Below are 27,303 nucleotides of genomic sequence, written 5' to 3'. Positions count from 1 at the left end.
TGTCCTCTCTGTACTTCATGTCTCCTCATGAACTAAATTCCCCAGAGATTCAGCTAGATTTCTTATCATCTGTATTCAGGATCATTATCCCTGACAAGTAGAGAGGATGAGGCAGCTCTTTACCTCAGTGTTGTAAAGTAACTTGTCCTCATGTGTGATCAGGACAGGTTTTGTGTGCACTAATAGGATGGCAGCTATTTTGTTTCCCCTGATGATTGCTCCCCAGACAAGACGAGCCATTATAAATAATGAAAGCTATTTGAAAATATATTTATAATAAAGTAATATTTAAGTATTTTCATTTTCTTTATTCCCGGAGAACCCCTTCAAGATCAAATAACATGGAAGATACTAAGGCAAAACTTGGGTCGGGCTTGCCAGTGCACCTAGTTTTATTGCATGCGTGTTTTATATAATATTCTGTAAGCATAATAAATATCCTTTGCTGAACCTAGTGTTGCAGTACTTCAATATCTTTGATCTTCTCTGGTTTGTCTCTGAGAAGGTTTACAGGAGGAGGAAACCAGGAGAGAGAGAGGCAACATGGCTAGCTTGCAGTGATTGTCTGTGTGCTCGTGTGGAGAGGAGGAACTTGGTCTTCCCAGCTGCTTTGGATTTCTGGTTTGGGATATTGTCAGAGCGGATCTAAATATCTGTTATTGTCTGCAGTAAAGGTGGCCAACTTCTATAGCTCCTGCAGCGCCAAAAAACTGTGGACTCTGGACAATAAGGTTTTTTATTCTTTGAAAAAAATAACCAAGACATTGTAGAGACAAACAATGAATATAAATTATACATTTTTTTTTTTAGGTTTTTAATTTAACCACCTCAGCCCCCATAGCTTAAACACCCTGAAAGACCAGGCCACTTTTTACACTTCTGACCTACACTACTTTCACCGTTTATTGCTCGGTCATGCAACTTACCACCCAAATGAATTTTACCTCCTTTTCTTCTCACTAATAGAGCTTTCATTTGATGGTATTTCATTGCTGCTGACATTTTTACTTTTTTTGTTATTAATCGAAATTTAACGATTTTTTTTGCAAAAAAATGACATTTTTCACTTTCAGTTGTAAAATTTTGCAAAAAAAACGAGATCCATATATAAATTTTGCTCTAAATTTATTGTTCTACATGTCTTTGATAAAAAAAAAATGTTTTGGTAAAAAAAAAATGGTTTGGGTAAAAGTTATAGCGTTTACAAACTATGGTACAAAAATGTGAATTTCCGTTTTTTGAAGCAGCTCTGACTTTCTGAGCACCTGTCATGTTTCCTGAGGTTCTACAATGGCCAGACAGTACAAACACCCCACAAATGACCCTATTTCGGAAAGTAGACACCCTAAGGTATTCGCTGATGGGCATAGTGAGTTCATAGAACTTTTTATTTTTTGTCACAAGTTAGCGGAAAATTATGAATTTATTATTTTTTTTTTTCTTACAAAGTCTCATATTCCACTAACTTGTGACAAAAAATAAAAAGTTCCATGAACTCACTATGCCCATCAGCGAATACCTTGGGGTGTCTTCTTTCCAAAATGGGGTCACTTGTGGGGTAGTTATACTGCCCTGGCATTCTAGGGGCCCAAATGTGTGGTAAGGAGTTTGAAATCAAAATGTGTAAAAAATGACTGGTGAAATCCGAAAGGTGCTCTTTGGAATGTGGGCCCCTTTGCCCACCTAGGCTGCAAAAAAAGTGTCACACATCTGGTATCTCCGTATTCAGGAGAAGTTGGGGAATGTGTTTTGGGGTGTCATTTTACATATACCCATGCTGGGTGAGAGAAATATCTTGGCAAAAGACAACTTTGTATAAAAAAAATGGGAAAAGTTGTCTTTTGCCAAGATATTTCTCTCACCCAGCATGGGTATATGTAAAATGACACCCCAAAATACATTCCCCAACTTCTCCTGAATACGGAGATACCAGATGTGTGACACTTTTTTGCTGCCTAGGTGGGCAAAGGGGCCCACATTCCAAAGAGCACCTTTCGGATTTCACCGGCCATTTTTTACAGAATTTGATTTCAAACTCCTTACCACACATTTGGGCCCCTAGAATGCCAGGGCAGTATAACTACCCCACAAGTGACCCCATTTTGGAAAGAAGACACCCCCAGGTATTTCGTGATGGGCATAATGAGTTCATGGAAGTTTTTATTTTTTGTCACAAGTTAGTGGAATATGAGACTTTGTAAGGGAAAAAAAATTAAAAAAAATAATCATCATTTTCCGCTAACTTGTGACAAAAAATATAAAATTCTAGGAACTCGCCATGCCCCTCACGGAATACCTTGGGGTGTCTTCTTTCCAAAATGGGGTCACTTGTGGGGTAGTTATACTGCCCTGGCATTTTCCAGGGGCCCTAATGTGTGGTAAGTAGGTAAATGACCTGTGAAATCCTAAAGGTGCTCTTTGGAATGTGGGCCCCTTTGCCCACCTAGGCTGCAAAAAAGTGTCACACATGTGGTATCGCCATATTCAGGAGAAGTTGGGCAATGTGTTTTGGGGTGTCTTTTTACATATACTCATGCTGGGTGAGATAAATATCTCGGCAAAAGACAACTTTTCCCATTTTTTTTAGACAAAGTTGGCATTTGACCAAGATATTTATCTCACCCAGCATGGGTATATGTAAAATGACACCCCAAAACACATCGCCCAACTTCTCCTGAGTACGGCAATACCAGATGTGTGACACTTTTTTGCAGCCTAGATGCGCAAAGGGGCCCACATTCCTTTTATGAGGGCATTTTTAGACATTTGGATCCCAGACTTCTTCTCACGCTTTAGGGCCCCTAAAATGCCAGTGCAGTATAAATACCCCACATGTGACCCCATTTTGGAAAGAAGACACCCCAAGGTATTCAATGAGGGGCATGGCGAGTTCATAGAATTTTTTTTTTTTTTGGCACAAGTTAGCGGAAATTGATTTTATTATTTTTTTTCTCACAAAGTCTCCCTTTCCGCTAACTTGGGACAAAAATTTCAATCTTCCATGGACTCAATATGCCCCTCACGGAATACCTGGGGGTGTCTTCTTTCCGAAATGGGGTCACATGTGGGGTATTTATACTGCCCTGGCATTCTAGGGGCCCTAAAGCGTGAGAAGAAGTCTGGAATATAAATGTCTAAAATGGATTTGGATTCCGTGAGGGGTATGGTGAGTTCATGTGAGATTTTATTTTTATTTTTTTGACACAAGTTAGTGGAATATGAGACTTTGTAAGAAAAAAAAAACAATTTCCGCTAACTTGGGCCAAAAAAAATGTCTGAATGGAGCCTTATAGGGGGGTGATCAATGACGGGGGGGGGTGATCAATGACAGGGGGGTGATCAATGACAGGGGGGTGATCAGGGAGTCTATATGGGGTGCTCACTCCCCTGTCATTGATCACCCCCCTATAAGGCTCCATTCAGATGTCCGTATGTGTTTTGCGGATCCGATCCATGTATCCGTGGATCCGTAAAAATCATACGGACATCTGAATGCAGCCTGACAGGGGGGGTGATCAATGACAGGGGGGGTGATCAATGACAGGGGGGGTGATCAATGACAGGGGGGTGATCAGGGAGTCTATATGGGGTGATCACCCCCCCTGGAAGGCTCCAGGGAGACGCCTGTATGTGTTTTGCGGATCTGATCCATCTATCAGTGGATCCGTAAAAATCATGTGGACGTCTGAATGGAGCTTTACAGGGAGGTGATCAATGACAGGGGGGTGATCAGGGAGTCTATATGGGGTGATCACCACAGTCATTGATCACGCCCCTGTAAGGCTCCATTCAGACGTCCGTATGCGTTTTGCGGATCCGATCCATCTATCAGTGGATCTGTAAAAATCATGTGGACGTCTGAATGGAGCTTTACAGGGGGGTGATCAATGACAGGGGGGTAATCAATGACAGGGGGGTGATCAGGGAGTCTATATGGGGTGATCACCACAGTCATTGATCACGCCCCTGTAAGGCACCAATCAGACGTCCGTATGCGTTTTGCGGATCCGATCCATCTATCAGTGGATCCGTAAAAATCATGCGGACGTCTGAATGGAGCTTTACAGGGAGGTGATCAATGACAGGGGGGTAATCAATGACGGGGGGTGATCAGGGAGTCTATATGGGGTGATCACCACAGTCATTGATCACACCCCTGTAAGGCTCCATTCAGACGTCCGTATGCGTTTTGCGGATCCGATCCATCTATCAGTGGATCCGTAAAAATCATGCGGACGTCTGAATGCAGCCTTACAGGGGGGGTGATCAATGACAGGGGGGTGATCAGGGAGTCTATATGGGGTGATCACCCCCGTCATTGATCACGCCCCTGTAAGGCTCCATTCAGACGTCCAAATGCGTTTTGCGGATCCGATCCATCTATCAGTGGATCCGTAAAAATCATGCGGACGTCTGAATGGAGCTTTACAGGGGGGTGATCAATGACAGGGGGGTAATCAATGGCAGGGGGGTGATCAGGGAGTCTATATGGGGTGATCAGGGGTGATCAGGGGCTTATAAGGGGTTAATAAGTGACAGGGGGGTGTAGTGTAGTGTGGTGCTTGGTGCTACATAATGCTGAGCTATCTGTGTCCTCTGGTGGTCGATCCAAACAAAAGGGACCACCAGAGGACCAGGTAGCAGGTATATTAGACGCTGTTATCAAAACAGCGTCTAATATACCTGTTAGGGGTTAAAAAAATCACATCTCCAGCCTGCCAGTGAACGATCGCCGCTGGCAGGCTGGAGATCCACTCGCTTACCTTCCGATCCTGTGTGCGCGCGTTCACAGGAAATCACAGGAAATCTCGCGTCTCGCGAGAGGACGCACCGGCGCGTCCACCCAGAAGAGCAGGGCCGCCGCAAAGATGCAATCCTGCGTACGGCGGTCCTGAGGAGGTTAAAGGGCTTCTGTCACCCCACTAAACTCATTTTTTTTGTGTACTTATAATCCCTATACTGCGATATTGCTATACATTATGTTATTAATAATTTTCGTTCAATAGATTTGGCAAAAAACGTACTTTTATGATATGCTAATTACATGTCTACCAGCAAGTAGGGCGTCTACTTGCTGGTAGCAGCCGCAGAAAACCGACCCCTCCTTCTGTTGATTGACAGGGCCAGCTGGGATCTCCTCCTGCGCCGATGATGTCACCGAAAGAGAAGACGTCATCGGCACAGGTGCACTGAGGGAGTGCTGAGGAGGCGAGCCTCCTTATCTCAGAGCGCCTGCGCCGAATCAACACAGGCGCGCGATTTTTGAAATGCTGACAGGGCCAGTCGGAGGAGGAGATCGCGGCTGCCCCTGTCAATCAACAAGAGGAGGGGGCGGTTTTCTGCGGCTGCTACCAGCAAGTAGACGCCCTACTTGCTGGTAGACAGGTAATTAGCATATCATAAAAGTAAGTTTTTTGCCAAATCTACTGAACGAAAATTATTAATAACATAATGTATAGCAATATCGCAGTATAGGGATTATAAGTACACAAAAAAAAATGAGTTTAGTGGGGTGACAGAAGCCCTTTAATTTTAAATATATTTGTAAAGATAATCGGTAAAGACAATCATTCTATCGATCTATTTCCCCAAAAAAATAAAACGATGGTGGCAGCTCTCCAAAAGGGTATCAGTGATGCAAAGCTGGTACTTTATTCATCTATTTGTGTGCAAAATTTCAGCTCATACAGAGTCCTTTTCTATCCTTATATCTGTACACTATCTGTCTGTCAGGAACAACACTGTTTGTTAACAAGCGTGCAGAACTGGACTTTACCTGAGTCAGTTATCTCTATTAGTCCTTGGTACTAATAGTGTCTCCCAGTACTCAGATACCCGCAACAGAACCGAATTATATAACAACCAGACAGTCAGTCACTAGAATAATATTATGATGCATGGTAGGCAACAAATACACAGAGGAAAACCTACCTATGCATGACAGAAACCAAATTATGATGGTAAATGGATGACAGCAGAAACAGATGACGAAGATGGCAGTGGACCAAATGGAAGATGGTGATGGTATACAGATAAAGAGCAGATGGACGACAGTGTGGAAAAATAAATGACAGTGACAGAGAATGACCCTAATCTGCACTACTACACCAGCAAGAAATTAAGAAAGATCTAGTACCTGGAAAAAAAAAAAACTAAGCAGATAGACATTGACACAGGAAAGCAGCTCACTTCAATGCTAGCTGCAATGAAGGTGCAAGAAGAACTATAGGTACCAAACTACACAGACATGATACACACAGGCTAGAAACAACATACAAAGAATACTAAGGATTATGGATACAAACATACAGAGCCCTTGCTATACCCGGCAACTAAAGAGCAGAAAGCATGAACATTTAAAGGAAGGCTGACTATTCATGAACTCCCAGGTAAATAAAAAAAGAGATCAGAAGTAAGGTATAACAACTGCTATAAACAATGTTAGGAAACAATAGACAAATCACTGCTGCTCGGAACATTATCTCTATCTATCTGTCTATCTATCTGAACTTTATTTAGCCTATGTGTGATGTCGCAGTCCATATAACAAGGACCTTTCTCAAGCTTCAGAGAGGATATTGTTATATGGAAACATTGCATATGGGCAAAATAAAGTCCTGACTTTTTTGGATATTGGGAGTGCTGCCTTTTTTCTGCTTTATATATGAAGGATTGATTGATACAGTAGATCCCTATCTGTCATTTATTTCATATAATACCGTATATTTCAAATTATATATTCTAACAAAGTTTATAGCACAGAATAGAAAAGATAAAGCATTACAGTGTATTTATTTACTGTGAGCTAAGAATGTATAGATGAACAAAAATCGAATTACGACGTCAGAATTTGAAAAAAAAATGTTGAGACAAGCTGTATTCTTTTTTCCTTTCTAATACTCTCTTCCATAACAGACTGAATTGCCGTAGGACATAATTAGCAGTTAGAACTCCTGTAGGCTATTGCCTATACTTGTTGAACTTTCCCTTTTCTTTTTTCCCCCTAGTAAGTTGGGTCGTGCTGTCAGAGTATTCTAGCAGAAGATTCTGATATGTGCAACCGTGGCATTTGTCCAGAGCACTGAGTGCCAATTAGTTGTTTAATTGATGGAAGAGATTCAGGAAGAATGAGGGATGTGTACTTGGGAAATGTAACAGTCAACTACTTTGTGACATTTAGAATAACATGTTGGGCTCACATCAAAGCTGTGCTTACAAAATGCCGCAAAGAAAAATCACATACAGTACATGTATGCATATTATTATACAACTCCATATCTTACAAAAAGCTGTACATTGCACACCCAGGATTCTGTATGGTTTAATAAGTGCATTCTTATTTTGGCACTCTTCTATATGCATTCACCTTTTGGATATTGTTAACACTTAAAAAATCTTAAAGGGCATTTATTTTTTCAATTTTTTTTATTTTATCCAGCAGCATTTTAAGTAACAGCAACAGCACAGGGAAGCAGTGAACTTACCAATACATACACATAGTGAAAAGAAGTGTTTATTCAGCCATATCCATGCAACATATCAGTCCTGTCACAGGGCTTTTTTTCAAGCAGTGCAATACAGATGATGCAGGCCGGTACTGTATATAAACCATGTTGTACAGTGATGTCATTAATTACAGTACAATTAAAGGGATTCTGTCATCTCGTTTTCGGTTATAGAGCTGCGGACATGCACGGCTAGATCGCTGCTAGCATGTCCGCAATATACCGGTCCTATAGGGCTGTGTCCTTTTATTGTGTTTAAAACATGATTTTAGAGATATGTAAATGAGCCTTGTAAGGTACCCAAGGGGCTGTACTAACCTTCTTGCCCAGCCACAATCCCCCCCCCCCCCCCCCTGTGAAGGAGCCCAGCACCGCCTGCGTCCCCCGAATCTCCTCCTTGCTCACAGTTAGATTGCCATAATCTCGCGATGCGCAGTTCCTTCCCTGAGGCTGATGCCAGCACAGGGAAGAAACACTATACTGGCACTGTGCATGAGCGAGCTCGCGCATCGTGAGATTACGGCTATCTAACTGTGAAGAAAGGAGGAGATTTGGAGGACGCAGGCGGTGCTGGGCTCCTTCACAGGGGGGCGTGGCTGGGCACCAAGAAGGTTAGTACAGCCCCTTGGGCACCTTACAAGGCTCATTTACATATCTCTAAAATCATTTTTCAAACACAATAAAAGGACACAGCCCTATAGGACAGGTAAATTGCAGACAGGCCCACAGACTGTATGGTGCCCACTGCCCACCACTCATATTGGGTGGCACAGCACCTTGCAGATAAAAAAGTCATTTAATTTTTCCTCTGTAATATAATTGCAGTTGCCTGCCAGTGAGTGTCAGGCCCACAGACTGTACTGTGCCCACTGCCCACTACTCATATCGGATGGCACAGCACCTTGCAGAAAAAAAAGTCATACATTTTTTTCTCTGTAATATAATTGCAGTTGCCTGCCAGTGAGTGTCAGGCCCACAGACTGTACTGTACCCACTGCCCACTACTCATATAGGGTGGCACAGCACCTTGCAGATAAAAACTTCATTTAATTTTTCCTCTCTAATATAATTGCAGTTGCCTGCCAGTGTGTGTCAGGCCCACAGACTGTACTGTGCCCACTGCCCACCACTGATATAGGGTGGCACAGCACCTTGCAGATAAAAAAAAGTCATTTAATTTTTCCTCTCTAATATAATTGCAGTTGCCTGCCAGTGTGTGTCAGGCCCACAGACTGTACTGTGCCCACTGCCCACCAATAATATAGGGTGGCACAACACCTTGCAGATAAAAAAAAGTCATTTAATTTTTCTCTGTAATATAATTGCAGTTGCCTGACAGTGTGTGTCAGGCCTACAGACTGTCCTGTGCCCACTGCCCACCACTCATATAGGGTGGCACAGCACCTTGCAGATAAAAACTTCATTTAATTTTTCCTCTGTAATATTATTGCAGTTGCCTGCCAGTGAGTGTCAGGCCCACAGACTGTCCTGTGCCCACTGCCCACCACTCATATAGGGTGGCACAGCACCTTGCAGATAAAAAAGTCATTACATTTTTTCTCTGTAATATAATTGCAGTTGCCTGCCAGTGAGTGTCAGGCCCACAGACTGTACTGTGCCCACTGCCCACCACTCATATAGGGTGGCACAGCACCTTGCAGATAAAAAAGTCATTACATTTTTTCTCTGTAATATAATTGCAGTTGCCTGCCAGTGAGTGTCAGGCCCACAGACTGTACTGTGCCCACGGCCCACCACTCATATAGGGTGGCACAGCACCTTGCAGATAAAAAAGTCATTAAATTTTTTCTCTGTAATATAATTGCAGTTGCCTGCCAGTGAGAGTCAGGCCCACAGACTGTACTGTGCCCACTGCCCACCACTCATATAGGGGGGCACAGTACCTTGCAGATAAAAAAGTCATTTCATTGTTTCTCTGTAATATAATTGCAGTTGCCTGCCAGTGTGTGTCAGGCCCACAGACTGTACTGTGCCCACTGCCCACCACTCATATAGGGTGTCACAGCACCTTGCAGATAAAAAAGTAATTTCATTTTTCCTCTGTAATATAATTGCAGTTGCCTGCCAGTGAGTGTCAGGCCCACAGACTGTACAGTGCCCACTGCCAGTGCCCACCACTCATATCTGGTGGCACAGCACCTTGCAGATAAAAAAGTAATTACATTTTTCCTCTGTAATATAATTGCAGTTGCCTGCCAGTGAGTGTCAGGCCCACAGACTGTACTGTGCCCACTGCCCACCACTCATATAGGGTGGCACAGCACCTTGCCGATAAAAAAGTCATTTAATTTTTTCTTTGTAATATAATTGCAGTTGCCTGCCAGTGTGTGTCAGGCCCACAGACTGTACTGTGCCCACTGCCCACCACTCATTTAGGGTGGCACAGCACCTTGCAGATAAAAAAAATCATTTAATTTTTCCTCTGTAATATAATTGCAGTTGCCTGCCAGTGTGTGTCAGGCCCACAGATGGTCCTGTGCCCACTGCCCACCACTCATATAGGGTGGCACAGCACCTTGCAGATAAAAAGGTCATTAAAATTTTCCTCTGTAATATAATTGCAGTTGCCTGCCAGTGAGTGTCAGGCCCACAGACTGTCCTGTGCCCACTGCCCACCACTCATATAGGGTGGCACAGCACCTTGCAGATAAAAAAGTCATTTAAATTTCCCTCTGTAATATAATTGCAGTTGCCTGACAGGGTGTGTCAGGCCCACAGACTGTACTGTGCCCACTGACCACCGTCCTCCTTAAGCTCAGCTTCGGGCACCTCTCAAGTTACCACTAGCCCGCCCGCTGCCACCACAAACACTAGCACCACAGCCGCTTCACTTGATCTGTCAGAGGAGTTATTTACACATCAGTTGGAAGAAATGAGTGATGTGCAACCATTATTGCCAGAGGATGTAGATAACAGGGATATGTCTCAGTCAGGCAGCATTACACACATGGACGTACGGTGTGATGATGATGATGTTGTACCTGCTGCTGCTTCCTTTGCTGAGTTGTCAGATACAAGTGAAGCAGTTGATGATGACGATGTGTCCGTGGATGTCATGTGGGTGCCCGCTAGAAGAGAAGAAGAACAGGGGGAAGTTCAGATGGGGAGACAGAGAGGAGGAGGAGACGAGTTGGAAGCAGGGGGAGGTCGTCGCAAAGAGCTAGTAGCACAGTCAGACAGCATGTATCGGCACCCTTTGTCAGCTAGACAGCACGCCAATCAGCGCATGCTGTTGCCACCACCAGAATGCCGTCATTGCAAAGCTCAGCAGTGTGGCATTTTTTTGGTGTGTCTGCCTCTGATAACAGCGATGCCATTTGCAACCTGTGCCAAAAGAAACTGAGTAGTGGGAATTCCAACACCCACCTAGGTACAACTACTTTGCGAAGGCACATGATCTCACATCACAAACACCTATGGCAGGGCTTGACAAATTTCCTTGGAATCTAGGAGCCAGCTAAAAAAGTTAGGAGCCAGGCGGAGCCGCGTCATAAAGCCCCCAGTAGGTGCCCCCATAGTGCTCACCCCCCCCCACACTTTTCCATAGAGCCCCCCAATAATGCTGTATACCATGTTACATATACCGCCGCTCCGTCCCCGGACCCTATTGACTATAATGGGGACGGGGGTGGAGCTCCGGCGCAGCACGGAAGTTCGCTGTGAGAGGCCGCCGGACTAAAAAGTTGGACATGCAGTACTTTTAGTCCGGCGGCCTTTCACCATGCACTGCCGTGCTGCGCCAGAGCTCCACCCCCATTATAGTCGACAGCGGAAGGACGGATCCGACAGGGTGAACAGCCTGCCGGATCCGTCCTGCCGCAAGTGTGAAAGTACCCTTAGTTATATAGCTACTGAATGAGACAGAAGAAGGGATGCCTTTAACATATATCTCCTTGACAAGCCAATTTGATCCTAAAGGGTTAATTCAAACTGTAATCTAAACTGTGTCCTGTCACTTTTATCTCTCTGCTCCTGTCCCTTAATCTTATCACTGCTGCAACAAAAGCAGCTGAGAGCCTCAGTGTAACCTGTTCTAGAGTCTGACTCACGGTTCTTTTAACTCAAAGAATCGAATGAGTCTCTAACTAATTAATCGGATCTTTAGATTCTTTTAACCTGAGACTCATTCGATTCTTTCTAGACTCCGTCCTGTACTTGTGTCAGTGACCCAGAGCTGCTAGTGCTTGCATTGCCTCAGCTCTGATTGGTTGGTGGGCGGGGAGGGGAGGGGCTGGCAGAAGCAGCTTCCACTCTAGGATCAGATTACACTCCTCCCGAGTCCCTCCCCTCCCTGCTGCCAGCGTCTCACTCTGTGTGCTGTGACGGAGCTGACTCAGAATGAGGAGCTGTTTCACACGGTGCTGCCTCCGGACAGAACGGCAGCTCCGCACCCATCACCTGGGCACCTTTGAAAACGGGCTGACAAATACCCAAGCTCCAGGACTAAATTCCTGGTCGCCATGGCGACCTGGCGCCTGGGATTTGTCGAGCCCTGACCTATGGGATCAACACATGAGTACAAGCAGCACACAAACTCAAAGCCACCATCCTCCTCCTGGTCCAGCATCTTCAGCCTCGTCAACCACTATTGTCCTCCTTGCCCCCTCTCAACCACCCGCCACTCCGCCTCTCACCTTCAGCAGTTCCTGCTCATCTGCCCACAGTCAGGTGTCTGTCAAGGAAATGTTTGAGCCTAAGAAGCCAATGTTACAGTCACCCCCTTGCCCGGCGTCTGACAGTTGGCTGGTCGGAACTCTTAGCCCGCCAGCTTTTACTCTACAAGCTGGTGGAGTCTGAGGCCTTCAAATAATTTGTAGCTATTGGGACACGGCAGTGGAAGGTACCCGGCCGAATTTTTTTTTCACAAAAGGCAATCCCCAACCTGTACTCGATTGTGGAAAAGGAAGTCAATGCATGTCTGGCACACAGTGTTGGGGCAAGGGTCCATCTGACCACTGATACCTGGTCTGCAAAGCACGGTCAGGGCAGGTATATCACGTGTACTGCGCATTGGGTAAACCTGCTGACGGCTGCCAAGCATGGAATGTGTGGCTCTGCAGCGGAGTTGGTGACACCGCCACGACTTGCAGCTCTGAATTTGATTCAGGTTTGATTAATCAGAATCGGACAAGAGGTTCGATTTGACTATGAATCATTCCAAATGAAATGTACTTTGAATGCCCGGAAAAGTCTATCTATCTGTCTCTTTTTCTCAAAAAATCCTCCAGAATTGAATCTCAAGAAATTTTGATTCTGATGAATCAGAATTTTTTTTAAAACTTTGAGTCAAATTTCAATTCTAAAGAATCAATTTGCTCATCTCTAATAGTATGTATAGGTCCTCAGAAATATAACTATACCATTCTTGTGAAAATCCGGTCCTAGAAATGCTTCTTTTTATTTTTGCTCTAATACGGTTTTTGGTGCACCATGGGCAGGGCTGCTCTGTCTGGTGCACCATTTAATAATGCCACCCAGCACCTCTACCTCTTGCTTGTTGACACGGGAAGCCAATTGCACCAAAAACTTATTTGTATAAAAATAAAAAGAAGCATTTGCCAGAATGAGAGGACTGGATTTTCACAAGGAAGGCATGGTTATGTTTCGGGGGACCTACCCTACATGGCTGTATGTTTACTGTGAGGCTGATTATGGAGATGGCAGACTCCCTATTTAACCATTGTTCCAATAATAAATATTATAAAAACTGTAATGGAAAGAGAATATTCTGATCTTCTCTTTCAAACCTTTCTTTCCAGCAACGATGGTCTGATGGGAATTATCTGCATATTTCTGCATCTGTCATACTTTGATAGTATAACCAATTATTGCAGAGGATGAGATAGTTGGGAAGAAGAGAAATATTAAACACAATAAACATCCTGTAACAACACTGTACTAGACATAGATAAAGATAAAGAAGTGACCATTTTTCTAGCTAGAATTGTAATAAACAAACATAGAAACAAGATTATGTTTCATGTCAGTGCGCCATGTCTTATGAAGAGCATGTGGTTCTTGTAACACCTTTTAGAAACTATGGGGGTGCTTTATCAGACTGGTGTAAAGTAGAACTGGCTTAGTTGCCCATAGCAACCAATCAGATTCCACCTTTCTTTTTCCAAAGGAGCTGTCCAAAATGAAAGGTGAAATCTTATTGCTTGCTATAGGCAGCTAAGCCAGTTCTACGTTACACCAGTTTGATAAATGACCCCCTGTGTACCTAAAAAGAACCCCAAGATGCTATGTGTATATTGAGGCTCCAAAGCTTTACTGTTATAGCAATTATCTGTTGAGGGGGTATTCTAGTTTTAGTGAATAAATTCCTTGTGCTTTTCATGATTTCTGCTTCAATTGGAACCTTAACATTTTCCTTCCATGGAAAAATTTGGCCTGTCATATGATCGACACACAGGTTTAAAGAGGACCTGTTGCCACAAAATGCAGTGCAATCTGCAGGCCACATGTTATAGAGCAGGAGGAGCTGAGCAGATTGATTTATAGTTTTGCGGGAAAAGATTTATTAAAACCAGTGATTTATACATTTATATCTCTGCTTTTTCTGCTTCCTGTGAATACCTATCGGTACAGGAGGGAGGTGCTATCAGTGATTGATAACATTGTATGTATAAGTGTTCATATACAGAAGTGAACAAAGCAGAGATATGAATGTAAAAATTACAGGTTTTACTAAATATTTCCCCACAAAATTATTTATTAATCTGCTTAGCTCCTCCTGCTCTGTAATATGCTGCCTGCACATTACACTGCATTTTGTGATAAGTCCTGTTTAACCCCTTCTACCCCGGGCCAGTTTGGACCTTCCTGCCCAGGCCATTTTTTGCAAATCGGACATGTGTCACTTTATGTGGTAATAACTTTGGAACACTTTTACTTATCCAAGCGTTTCTAAGATTGTTTTCTCGTGACACATTGTACTTCATGACAGTCATACATTTGAGTCAATATATTTCACCTTTATGAAAAAAAAGTTCCCCAAAATTTTGAAAAATTTGCAATAATAAAAATTTACATTTCTCTGCTTTTTAAACAGAAAGTGATACCTCATAAAATATTTATTACTTAACATTCTCCATATGTCTACTTTATGTTGGCATCATTTTGAAAATATCATTTTATTTTTTTGGACGTTAAAAGGCTTAAAATTTTAGAAGCAATTCTTTAAATTTTTAAGAACATTTCCAAAACTCACTTTTTAAGGACCAGTTCACGTCTGAAGTCACTTTGTAGGGCTTACATTGCAGAAACCACCCATAAATATGCCATTTAGGAAACTACACCCCTCTAATTATTTAAAACTAATTTTACAAACTTTGTTAACCCTTTAGGTATTCCACAAGAATTGAAGGAAAATGGAGCTGACATTTTTTTATTTCACTTTTTTGGCAGATTTTCAATTTTTATAAAAAAAAAAATCTGTAACACATCAAGAGTTAACAGTTAAAACTCAATATCTATTATCCTGATTTTCAGAAACACCCCACATGTGCCCACGGCAGGGCGCAGAAGCAAAGGATGGTTATTAAAAGGCCGCAAGGTTATTAAAAGGCAGATTTTGCTGGACTGATTTCTAGACACCCTGTCCCATTTGAAGCCCCTCTGAAGCACCCCTACAGTAGAAACTCCCAGAAAGTGACCCCATTCTGGAAACTAAGGGATAAGGTGACAGTATGATTGGTACTTTTTTGGGGGGGCATATGCCTTTTTGATCGCTTGGCGTTGCACTTTTTGCAATGTAAAGTGACAAAAAACGGCTTTTTCTTCCACAGTTTAAAAAAAAATTTACAGTGTTTTTCTGATGGGCCACATTACGTGATGTATTTATAGAGCCAGTCGTTACAGATGTGGTGATACCTAATATGTGTGTGTTTTCTTTTTTTTTCTAATTTTTATTATAAAATCAGGGCAAAGGGTTTTTTTTTTTTACTTGAAATAATTTTTTTTTTTTACTATAAACTTTCCCCCCCCTTCTCCCCCCCCTTTTTTAACTTTATTTTTGTCTTACTCTGGGACTTCAACTTTTAGGGGTCTGATCCCCTTTGCAATGCATTACAATACATCTTATATGAGTGTTAAATTACCAGGAGTGCTGCTCTCCCTGTTTCCAAATGGTTCCCTCACGGAGAGACAGTGGAAACTGTTCTGTTGCTATGGCAGCCTCAGACCTTCTGAAGGGCCCAAGGCTTACCACAGCCCATGGCAGGGCTTGATAGGAACGTAGCAAAGCTACAGCAGTAAATCATGGTAAAAAAAAAAAAAAATTAAAACTGTAAATAAAAAATGAAGAAAATGTCAAAGGAGCTGTTTACGTATCAGGATTGATGGAAGTTCCAGAGGTAGGACCCTAATTGATCAAAAACTGTTTCTTCATTATTTATTGACTTTACTACGTCTCAGGAATTCATGACTTCCAGTCGCTTCCCTATCATAGGATGTAAATTGCAAAGAGCTGAGAGCTCAGGAATATGACCTATTTTATGCAAAATGCTGGGTCATTCCAAAAAAGTAACAGGGTATCAGTCACCAGCTTATACTGCCCTAAGACAGAATAGCATAAAACTGATGACAGATTCTGGTTAAATGGCAAACAATTAAGAATCCAGATAATGGGGTGAGGAGGACAAAAGTTTTCTTCATCTTTCTCTCAGAATGGGATTTCTTTCCACTTTTCATAAAAACCTGAATACCTGTGATCCGGCCTTAAAGAGGATCTAATTGAGGATCCATGTACGTTGTAATATTACACAATACATTTGTTAATAAGGAAAACTGTGATACAAAAAAATTAACAACACAAACATCCATTAATGGAGTTTGAAACAGCACAAAGAAGCCCCATGATTACTGGCACAAATCTCATTGCTTATATGTAACACCTGCCTTTTTAGGGTCTGAAATTCATGTAGTATCATTCTAATGAGCTATTTCCATCAATGTTTTTTTGAATGTGCCTTTCAGACTAATTTCCAAAGTGAATTCTGTTCCTTTAGCATAATATAATATATATTGTATATGACAAAATAATAAGCTAACAGATTCCTTTATAGGGATTTTTTGGCTCAACAAATTTAAAGGGGTATTCCGGTAAAGTACCGTAAGTAGATTTTTTAAAAAACTGCATTAAGGCTGTAAGCTGTGACCCAACCAGAACCCATACCTATACATATAACCAGTTTTATTTTACCTTGCAATCCATTTGTCTAGCTCCTGTGTGAGCCTGCAGCACACAGAGTATCATGGCGCCTGATCTTCCCTCACAAAACTACAATCCCCACAATCCCTAGCTTTCCTGCTGTTAGTGTTGCTGTTTGATTGGCTGCCTGATACACAGTCCGGTCACGCCCCCTCTGCTCAGTAATCACCAGCACACTGACACGCCCTTTGTTTCACATTTAGCTAGAGAATTGATAGCAAAACACTGAGCATGCTCGACCTAACAAAGGCTCTGATCTACAGGTCGATGCCATGGTAATTTATGAGGAAACACAGTGGGTAGCAGAGGAAGAAAACTACTTTTATAACTACTGACCGGTAAATATAGGAACAAAGCAATTTCGGATCAGGCATGCGAAGCTCGCGTCCCTCAACACTAGTAACCTTTCAAAGTGGTCCTTAAACTGGGATTCAGGATCTCACCTTCTACAGTAGTTTCCACCAAGTCAGTCTGCAACAGAGTGACTGTTGTCATATTACCCATCCTACTGTGCAGCGACAAATCTTTCAGAGGCTAGCCTTTACCATACCTTGACCCACCCATGCATCAGATAAGGGGTTGCAGGAGTTTCTAGGAGAAATGCTCTGTGACTTTGTGGGATCTCATAGTTGCTAAGGCACTGCCTTTTTATAGATCTTGACCACCATCAAGTACAAGTGTGCAATGTGCATGTCGCATAATATTTTATAAAACATGATGAGAAAGGTCCCCTAAGCAAAATGTTGGTAGATACAGTGCCAATCCTATATAATGGGGTAAAAAATAGGGTACAGTTTCCCTAAAAAACCCACACAGCTTTAATAACAGAAGCTTTAATAACTGTAGTAGGGCTTGTAGTTCCAGGACAGCTATTGACTCTATCCACTGCTTAGTCCATCTCTTGGTAGGTCATCGTTTTGTCCCTACTAGTGGACAAAGTTTGACAGTGTCCTTCAGTCTCTTGCGCTTGTCTCACAGCAGTTGAAAACAGACCTACTGCTTTGCAACATTGGCAGCATATACTTCTGCTATTAAAGGCGGTGACTAAGACACTGTTGCTGACTTCCTTCTTCTTCCACCTTAAACACACTATTTTGGTTAATCTCTATGCGGCAGCGCCATGGTGCAACATTTAGTATTATACCACTGCAACCATGTCAGCATTGATGCCCTCATGGGTCCATGATGATTCCAAGCTCCTCCTCCTGTCATTTTCTGGTGATCAAAAATGCTGTGCTGCTGCATGCATTGGCCCACCAGACATCAGCAACCATGGAGGAACCAGGCAATTACCCAGAAAAAAGGAAAGATGCACCAGAGCTAGAGGTTAAGGTCACACACAGTGGGGACAGCAATAAATATAAAGGGGAGAACACAAATATTATAAGGGAGTGTTACTACTAGAGATGAGTGAATCGAATCCAACGAAGTTGAATTAGATCCGAATTTCAGGATAAATTTGATTTGCCGTGCTTCGTGGTAGCGAATCAATTTAACCTTAAACATTTGCTCACGACGGGCCGGCGACTGCCACCTTGATTGAAGATCTCAGCTGAAATCCCGTGTCTGGTGGCATATGACGGGAGGATGTCATCTCCGGCCGCGCAAGATCTTCAAGCAAGATGGGCCGTCACAAGCAAATTACTTAATTATTTTTAATGTTACACTGTATTATTACTCTCAGATGCCACAATAATGTATGAACGCGGCATCTGAGGGGTACAATGATGAGGTGCGGTGCTATCGCAGCTCCCTGTCATTGCACCCGCTACTTACAAAAATATGCACTTTGTGACAAAGTAATTCGTACCAGAGCACATTTTTTGTAAAATTTGGCAAAGCAACCGAATTGAATTTTCCAAAACTTCGCTCATCTCTAGTTACCACCATTAGGGTGGTGTTGCATAGCGTTTGTGGCAATTTTTTAATCAGAATCAGAAGTGGATTAGCAGAGAATGAGAATTATAAAAGAAGGACGTCTGGATCCATTTTTGCCTTTGGCTCAAAAACTGTATCATAACATCGCCATGGTTATATTCCTATAATCAATACAGGTTGCAGATTACAATACAGAGCATATTATATATTTCAAAAACATACACAATGCACGCTAGGCCAATTACAAATGATTTATCATGTTGATTTCATCACTCTTAGGGCTGGTTCACACGACCGTGCCGTTTTTTGCGGTCCGCAAATTGCGGATCCGCAAAAATAGGATGCCGCCCGTGTGCCTTCCGTAATTTGTGGAACAGACCAAGAGGCCCATTTTAGAAATGCCTATTCTTGTCCACAAAATGGACAAGAATAGGGCAGGACTCATAATTTTTGCGGGACCACGGAACGGAGCAACGAATGCGGACAGCACACAGAGTGCTGTCCGCATCTTTTGCGGACCCATTGAAATGAATGGTTTGTATACGAACCATATGCGGAATGCATAAAACGGCCCGTATACGAAACGCTAAATACGTTCGTGTGAACGAGCCCTTAGTCAGAGTGAGATCTGAGATGCTGAATGGTAATGACGCAAGCCAGAAATAAATCAGTTGATTTGCAAATGATAAGAATTGTCACTTGATAATTATCTTGCACTGATGGACGTTAACACCGGTGCAGCACAGTACAGGAACTTATATGATGTTACAGTAAACATTCAGTTGTATTCACTTTGGTTGCATGTGACAGCAGAAATTGGGAACCTGTAAAAGAAATGGTACAGTCTGTACTCTCATCAAACAGCTAAGCCCTGGCCTTGTGCGCCCAAACGTTCCCATTCGGCACATCCAGCACTATTGTAGAAATGCCTATTCTTGCCCTCAATATGGACAATGATTGGACATGTTCTACCTTTTTTTGCGGAGCGGTGCAGCGGACATACACTGTGTGCAAAAATAAATAAAATAAATGCAGATCAGATGCAGAGAAAAAAAAACGGTTGTGTACATTGGGCCTAACTGAAAGACTGCTACTTGTCACAGTTCCAACGTATTGCTACTTTCATTCATACTAGGACTTGTATAAAGAGTTACTGTACCTGGATCAAGTAAAACATATGATGTGTTTCACGTTGTAAATTTTTTATCTAATATGTTCCTGTGGCAATGCTCAAGCCTTTATTGGCAGAAATGATTTGTGTAATGCACTTAGGTTCCCGAGGATTCACACATGCTAAACTGAATGGGCCTGTGTCTACCCTTTGCCATCAGGTGCAGGTATCCCACTGATCCTTGTTTGTGATAGGAATAGCAATAATTTTTCATGAACAGCAGAGCTGTGTGGTCTATACTTTCTTTTAAAATTAGTGGCGCTTTAGCCACTTGCTGACCACCTGTTGACTATATACTTCTGGGCTATCGGCATATCTCTGCTCGGATGTATTTAAAAGTCTTTGCATAGATCGACAGTGACAGCAGGGCTCCCCATGGAGAAGTCAGGCATGGCTTTTCACCATCCCTGACTTCCCCTCTACTCGGTATCCACCGCTCAACCACTGATCCCTCTAAGTCATGTACTCCTGAATTGAAAGAGTTAAAAATCCAAACTCTGCAGTGGTTTAAGCTGTTATTTGGATCATTTATCCTCATTACCATGATGTTTTAAACCTCTTTTTCCAGAGGGTACAGCTTAGAGGAAACAATTCGCTCAACTATGGATGAATATAGAGATCCGGAAGTGGCAATGTCACTTCCTGCTCCAGTCCTAGCAGTCATGTGACCACCATGGCCCGGTAGTCTGTACAGCTGGCTGGGTCCTAGCAGACCCAGATCAGCTCTGCTGTGAGGTTATTTTTTTATTTACAGCATTTTTTTTGAAATACACTTTGTCCCCCATAAGGTCAACTGAGACTTTAGTGGGATATTTAACTTTATGTCGTTTTTTTCATTGCTAATTTCTACTGTAACATAGTAACCCCAGTTACAGGAGGACTACATTTCCCAGAGAAGTTGTACATGCTTTTACAACCTCACTGCAGAGCTGATCTCGGTATGCTAAGATCCAGCTAGCTGTGCAGCCCCCGGGCCCCTGGCAGTCACATGACTGCTGGGACCTGAGCAGTAAGTGCCATTGCCACTTCCTGATCAGTGATGGTCAGTTCTCAGTGTTCGCCAGCGAACACATGCGGGCTGCCATCTTTAGTGAGGTAGACTCACCCGTCCGGCAATGCACAGGTAAGCCCTTAGCCGGTCAGAAATCAAATGCAGTCCCCGGGAGCAGGCAGTTCCGAGAACAGCCCGATGAAGGTCCCCGGCGGCTGTTTCCAGAACTGCCTGCTCCTGGTGACTGATTTGATTTCAGACCGGCTCCCGGCACAGGCACAGGTAAGGGCTTACCTGTGCATCGGTGAGTCTACCTTACTAAAGATGGCAGCCCGCATGTGTTCGCTGGCGAACACTGCGAACTGACCATCACTGTTCCTGATCTCTATACACATCGCTCATTGAAGTGAAGGCAGGGATAGTGAAAAACCATCCTTGTCTTCTTTAAGGGAAGCATGGCTGTCACTGACAGACAGTTCCCCGCTCTTTGGTTAAAATAGTTTGAGAAATAACTGTTTAATTACATTAAATATCTGTTTAATTACATTTCTTCTAATGGATATGTTTGAAAGTGGATTTCTTACTTGACACTGAAAAAAATAAAACTCAGCTATGCTGTAATTATAAAATCAGAACAAAACATTAAATATTCTGTTTAAACCATCCTATATTGTTTTCAAATGTATTATTTTTTTCATTATTTTTCATTAGATTTACTTGAAAAACAAAAATTTGTATACGGTGGAGGCCAATAATGCACGGCAGCTGGTGGAAAGTGCTGCAACCAATATAGAAAAACTTCTAAGGAATCGATCCAAAGCACTTGAGGTGAGTCAGTTGAAAATTTCAACAAATTTAACAGCGCTTCCTTTGAATCATATTTGGATAGGCAAAAATCACTTGTATAGCTTTACTTCACAGTTTTCTGTTTTAATTTCAAAACCTAGAAATGTTTAACTTTTATTGAATATTTTGGATTTTTAAGAAACATTGTACAGTAGTGCTTTAGTGGACTGTATATGCTACTGCGTATTCTCATACTGATTATTAAAGGGATTTTCCTGCAGTATTTATAGATGATAAATGTCTTATTGTTGAAGAAACCTCCTCTACCGCATTATTCAAAACCCATGGGACCAACATGACTGGTCCATTTTATCTGTATTATCTGCCTGCTTTTCTTTGATTCTCATTTGTACTTATTTTGGACTGAGTTTTGAAGGCTTTGAACTAACTTATAGGCTTCCATACTGGAAACCGGTTTGGGGGGGGGGGGACATGCACAGACTCATTCTATCCAATCAGTGCTGCCATTTTTGAACTGTGCAGAGACACCCCCCCAACTTGTTACCTCCCCTCTGTACCCTTACTGCAGACTGCTAGCAATTCTTTAATAACTTCTAGTAGAAATAATAAAGGAACGGCACAACACAGAGCCATAAGAATAGATGCTCCAGAATTGTTATTACATGGAGAATGCATGAAGCTATTAAAACAGCCATGTCAGGAGTGGGGAAAGGTCCTCTTTAATACCACTTATCTCCTATTCATAGGTGTGGGGATAACTGTGGGGGTTTGACTGCTGGGACTAACAATCATCACAAAAACGGGACTAACAATCATCACTTAGCAGTCCCATATAAGAGAATGGCCATTAAACAGATGCTTTAAGTTACAATATTTTTAAATTACAATGGTCATACAGGAACAAATAACAAATACATAATAATACCATTGAACTTTGTGACTAGAATAAGGCTATTTTCACATCTGCATCACCAATTCTGGAAACCAAACTGCCTTCTGTACCTGGAATGCTGAGAATTGGACGATTAGAAAACGCTGCAGTTTGGGTCCAGCCAATACCCAGCATTCTCTGCTGGAACTGGCAGCGGGATCACATTATCTTTACACATTTTGTTGTACTGAGGGCAGACATGCAACGGGAATTTGGGTTTTGTTTATGTTACACATTTTACATTGAATTCTGGTAGGTACAAGTTATCTTATCTAATTAACAGCATTTATTCCTTTAAAAGTTAGAGCAACATTGATAATAGACAACATTTTTCAGATTTACAGTTTAGGTCCTGTTGGTTTCTTCCGTCTTAATTTATCTTGTTAACATTTACTGTAGTATTGCTGTTACTTTACATAGAGTACATTAGTAATCAGCAAAGCATGCTTACAATGTGTTTTCCATTTCCTCGACCGTACATGTTACAACAGTCTAATTTTGCTCCACTGAATTCCATGAGATAACATTAGTTAATCAAGGTCACCAGGACTGTCAGATGGCCATAATGTCATCTTATATTAGGTGTACCAGAATTGTGTTACATTCACTATTTTATTTCTTGTTTTGCTTTATTAAAAAGGGCTAAATCATGCCAAATTCCTTAAATGAGAGTTTTTTTTTACTGATTAATAGTGTTGAGCGAACTTGTATTTTCGCCGTGCAGGTTCGGGTTATCTAAGAATCCCATTATGGATTCCGCTACAACGGACCATAATGGAATTCTATCATGATATGCACCAAGGAAGCCTATAAGAGGTATTCCGTATTGCATTCCATCATAATATAAGTCTATGCTGGCCATATAATTCCGTTATGGTCTGTAGTAGTGGAATCCATAACGGGATTCTTAGATAACCCGAACCTGAACCTGTACGTCAAACTTGAAAACACTCCAGCTGCAATACCAAGCTCAGCCACTATACAAAGTACGGCGCTGTGCTTGGTGGGCTGAGAGAAGACCGCAGCACTACTGTGAGCGCCGGTGCCTTCTCAAACAGCTGATCAACAGGTGCTCCGAGTGTTGGACACCCACTGATCACATGCTGATGACCTATTCATATGATAGATCATCTGTAAAAAAAAAACTCTCAGAAAACCCCTTTAAATTTATTAACAAATGAGAGAATAAAACTATTTATTTGTGTTCTCTAGTAGAACCTCATAATTTCATATGACTTGTTTATGTTAGTTCTGCTGTTTTCTTAAGGTGCTCACACGTAAGTCAATCATACCATAATGGTGCTCTTACACACATTTCATTTAAAAATCAAGAAAACCAATCACAGTTCACTTAAAAGAGCTCATGATTTAGGTCACAACTGACAGTGATGAGATATATAAACATGATCTTAAATATTAGACATCAACAAATATAGAAATTTCTGTATTTCTCCTTCAATGCCCACACAGGTAAAATCTGAAATATCTCCACATAGGGCCCCATAGCAAAATAAGTTGTGGCCTTACCACCTAGTGTAAGAAAATTCTAATTGCAGTATAAGTATAAATAATTAAAGGCATGTATAACAGCACCATTTATCAGAGAACCAACATTATAGCAAAAAGTAGAGATGAGTGATTCGAAGTTGACGAAGTAGAATTCGATCCGATTTTCAGAAAAAAATTTATTTGCACCAAATCCGAATTTACTGACGCTTTGTAATAATGAATTAAATTTTATCCAAAAATGGCTGCTACACATGTTAGGACATGGAGCAAAGAACTCTGGGAACGAGGGATCACCCACAATGCCATGCATGCATACAATCAGCAGCCAGCCAGCCCTGTGATGTCACAGCCCTATAAATAGCCTCAGCTAGCTTGGATTCAGCCATTTCCCAGTGTACTTAGTGCAGGGAGAGACGTTAGCAGGCGCTAGGGAAAGTGCTAGGAAAGACTTGAAAACTTTTATTTTGCTGAATAGAAGTTCAGGGAAAGAAAATTAGAAGTGTATGGAAAGGATAGGGAGGAATTATTCCACAGTACTGAAGCAGAACAGGGTCCAATAGGGGAGTGTACAGCCTGGGTAATAGGAGCAATTCTATTACACCTTGCTGCACTGATTGAGGATCCAAATTGCCATTATACTGCGGCTCATTTCAGGTTTGCAATAGATGATACCTCTGTAATTCCAGCAAACCTTGCTTGTCATTGGGGTGCAAGTGCTCTGTGATACAGCCATTAACAGGGTGTATTACTAGGAAATATTTATACGTCTTATTAGCCCTTGTGCAATGAAGTTGTATGTTCTAAAGCCTTTTTTGGCGTGTATAAGTGGAAAACAATAAGGGCTTACTTGCCGTTCAGCGGTGCAGTTATATGTTCTAAAGCCTTTTTTGGGGTGTATTAGTGGGAAAAAATAAGGGCTTATTTGCCGTTCAGCGGTGCAGTTATATGTTCTAAAGCCTTTTTTGGTCCTGCGACAATGTCCGCCTCTGATTCCTCATCCTCCACCGTGTCCTCAGCCTCCACTGCAGGGACAATCCACAGTGCCCCTCCAGCATACCACATGTGCAGGGCACAGTGGTGTCATGCTGTTCTGCGCCTAGTTTGCCTGGGAGAACTGAGTCACACAGGGGAGGAACTGCTCCGCGTCCTTCATGAAGAAATGGAATCCTGGCATTCTCTGCAACAACTCAAAATCGTAACCATGGTGACCGACAACGGGAAGAACAAGGTGTCGTTGCTGCGTCAAGGAGGGATGAGCCATGTGTTCAATCTGGTTGTCAAGCGTTTTTCTGAAGTCTTCCAGCCATCTGCAAGACATCCTAAAAATGGCCAGGAAACTTTGCATGCACTTCAGCCACTCATACACCGCAATGCACACCCACCTTGAGCTACAGCGGCAGAACCACATCCCCCAACATAGGCTGATATGCGACATTTCTACAACACTATACAGGCTCTATGCAACCAGGAAATAGCTGTTTTTTAACGCGGTTCGCCGCAAATATATTTTGAATCAAATTGCATCTTTTCTGAGAATTCAGCAAACTTGACGAATCAAATTTTTTAGAAATTCGTTCATCTCTGGCAAAAAGCCAGCATATTGTTATCGCGCACAAAAAGGTGCAATGCTTTTGCACCTGATTGGACTCCGCTTCCACCTCTGTGCCACATAGCAAGTGCTATGGCTGCTATGGCTATAATTACAGCCCTGCTCAGAAAAGTCTTTTCACGTCTGTATGCTGTAAGAAATTATTATATATAAATATATATTAAATATATAGTATATACAATACACCCTCTTACTGGGTCTGATTCGAAGGTTGGATGCAATAAATGAGACATAAGAGTGAACTTGTAAAAAAGATATATTGTATAGTGTAGAAAATTGATATCACAGTATTATTGATGAGTATATATGGAGTTACAGTGGAGCAAAATAAATAAATATTACATGGGGAGAGACTTATACACACATAGCAGTAATTATAATTACTAGCAATTTCCAGGAAACAATATAATGCTACTATAACTCAACAGTAAAATTCCTTACAGTTACCACACATGGGCCTCCAATCCTTGTCTGTCCTCTGCCCTCTCCAGTCCTCTCTTCCTCCTAGCCTCTATCTCCAGCTTACCCTCCAGCTTCCCCCATATACCCCAAACATGGATCTTTTATCCCTTGAAAGCTCTCAACCCCCATCCTTGCCAACGCCCCATATCGGTTATCTGATAGCCTGTAGGCCTGCCGAGAATCTGCAACCAGTTATTTTAGCATTTTATGACAATGTGCTCATATTCACACATTTTGGGTGCCTTTTGTTCTCTACCAATCAGCATATGTAAGAGATACAGGATATTCCAGGACCTTTATCTGTGAGAATCAGAGTAAGACAAAAGGAGCTAGATACATACTAATAAAGTATACACACGTACAGTCTCCTACCCGTCTTTGATTCACACAAATAAATCCCTCATAATCTATAAAATATAATGCATATATTAGTTCCCAAACCTGTATTTCTTACAATGCCACTCATGTCTCATAGAAGCTTTGTATAGGAGCAAGTATCAGGTATCTGATTGGTGGGGGTCTGACACCTGGGACCCCTGATGATCAGCTATTTGAGAAAGCATTGACGCTCGCAGTAGGGCCGCGGCCTTCTCCAGCTTTGCCTAGTCCATGTGAAGCAAATGTATGGCACTGTGCCTGGTAAGCAGGGAGAAGGCCACAGCGCTACTGCCTTCTGAAATAACTGGTCGGCAGGGGTCCCAGGTGTGCCGCATAACAAGAGACTGGTATTATTGAAAGTGCATGCTGGTCAAGTTACACCTCTGGCTGGAGGAAATGGGTTAGGTCAAGAATTTGGCATGGGTGGAAGAGTGCCATTTAAATTTTTACCTCAGGCAGCTTGAAGGCTATGTGCTTCCCTGCCCCTTGCCACAAAGCACTAAGGGAAAGGGGGGGCCAAGCTGAACTCTTGCACCAGGGCCCATGAACCTTTAGCTTCGCCCCTGGTAATAGGCTTGATTTTTGTGTTCTGGGTAACTACTGATCAGGACCTGGAAACACTGGTCTACAAAGCTACTCTTATTGCCAAGAATACTAGGACACTAATAGACCGCAGATCTGTTTGCTATCAAATCTGTCATGACTGTTCCTGCTCCATTATAAATGGAAGCAATGACAGTAGTGTAAATAGTGTTGTCAGTCTGTAGAATTATGTTCACTTACTGATGTCATTATTATGAACAGTGTTCTCCAGCAGACAGTATTGT

General features: G+C 42.2%; 1 protein-coding gene across 1 annotated transcript in view; it reads left to right on the top strand.

Annotated features, from left to right (window-relative positions):
* CACNA2D1 (calcium voltage-gated channel auxiliary subunit alpha2delta 1) overlaps positions 1–27,303 on the top strand; it is a 1,018,968-nt gene that overhangs the window by 190,373 nt on the left and 801,292 nt on the right. The window contains 1 exon segment of the mRNA XM_040413129.1: positions 21,492–21,608. Coding sequence (XP_040269063.1) covers positions 21,492–21,608 — 117 coding nt within the window.

Source organism: Bufo bufo, chromosome 1, assembly GCF_905171765.1.
Source record: "Bufo bufo chromosome 1, aBufBuf1.1, whole genome shotgun sequence".
Classification (NCBI taxonomy): Eukaryota; Metazoa; Chordata; class Amphibia; order Anura; family Bufonidae; genus Bufo; species Bufo bufo.
Note: the sequence above shows the minus strand (reverse complement) of the source record. Positions and strands in the feature narration are given on the sequence as shown.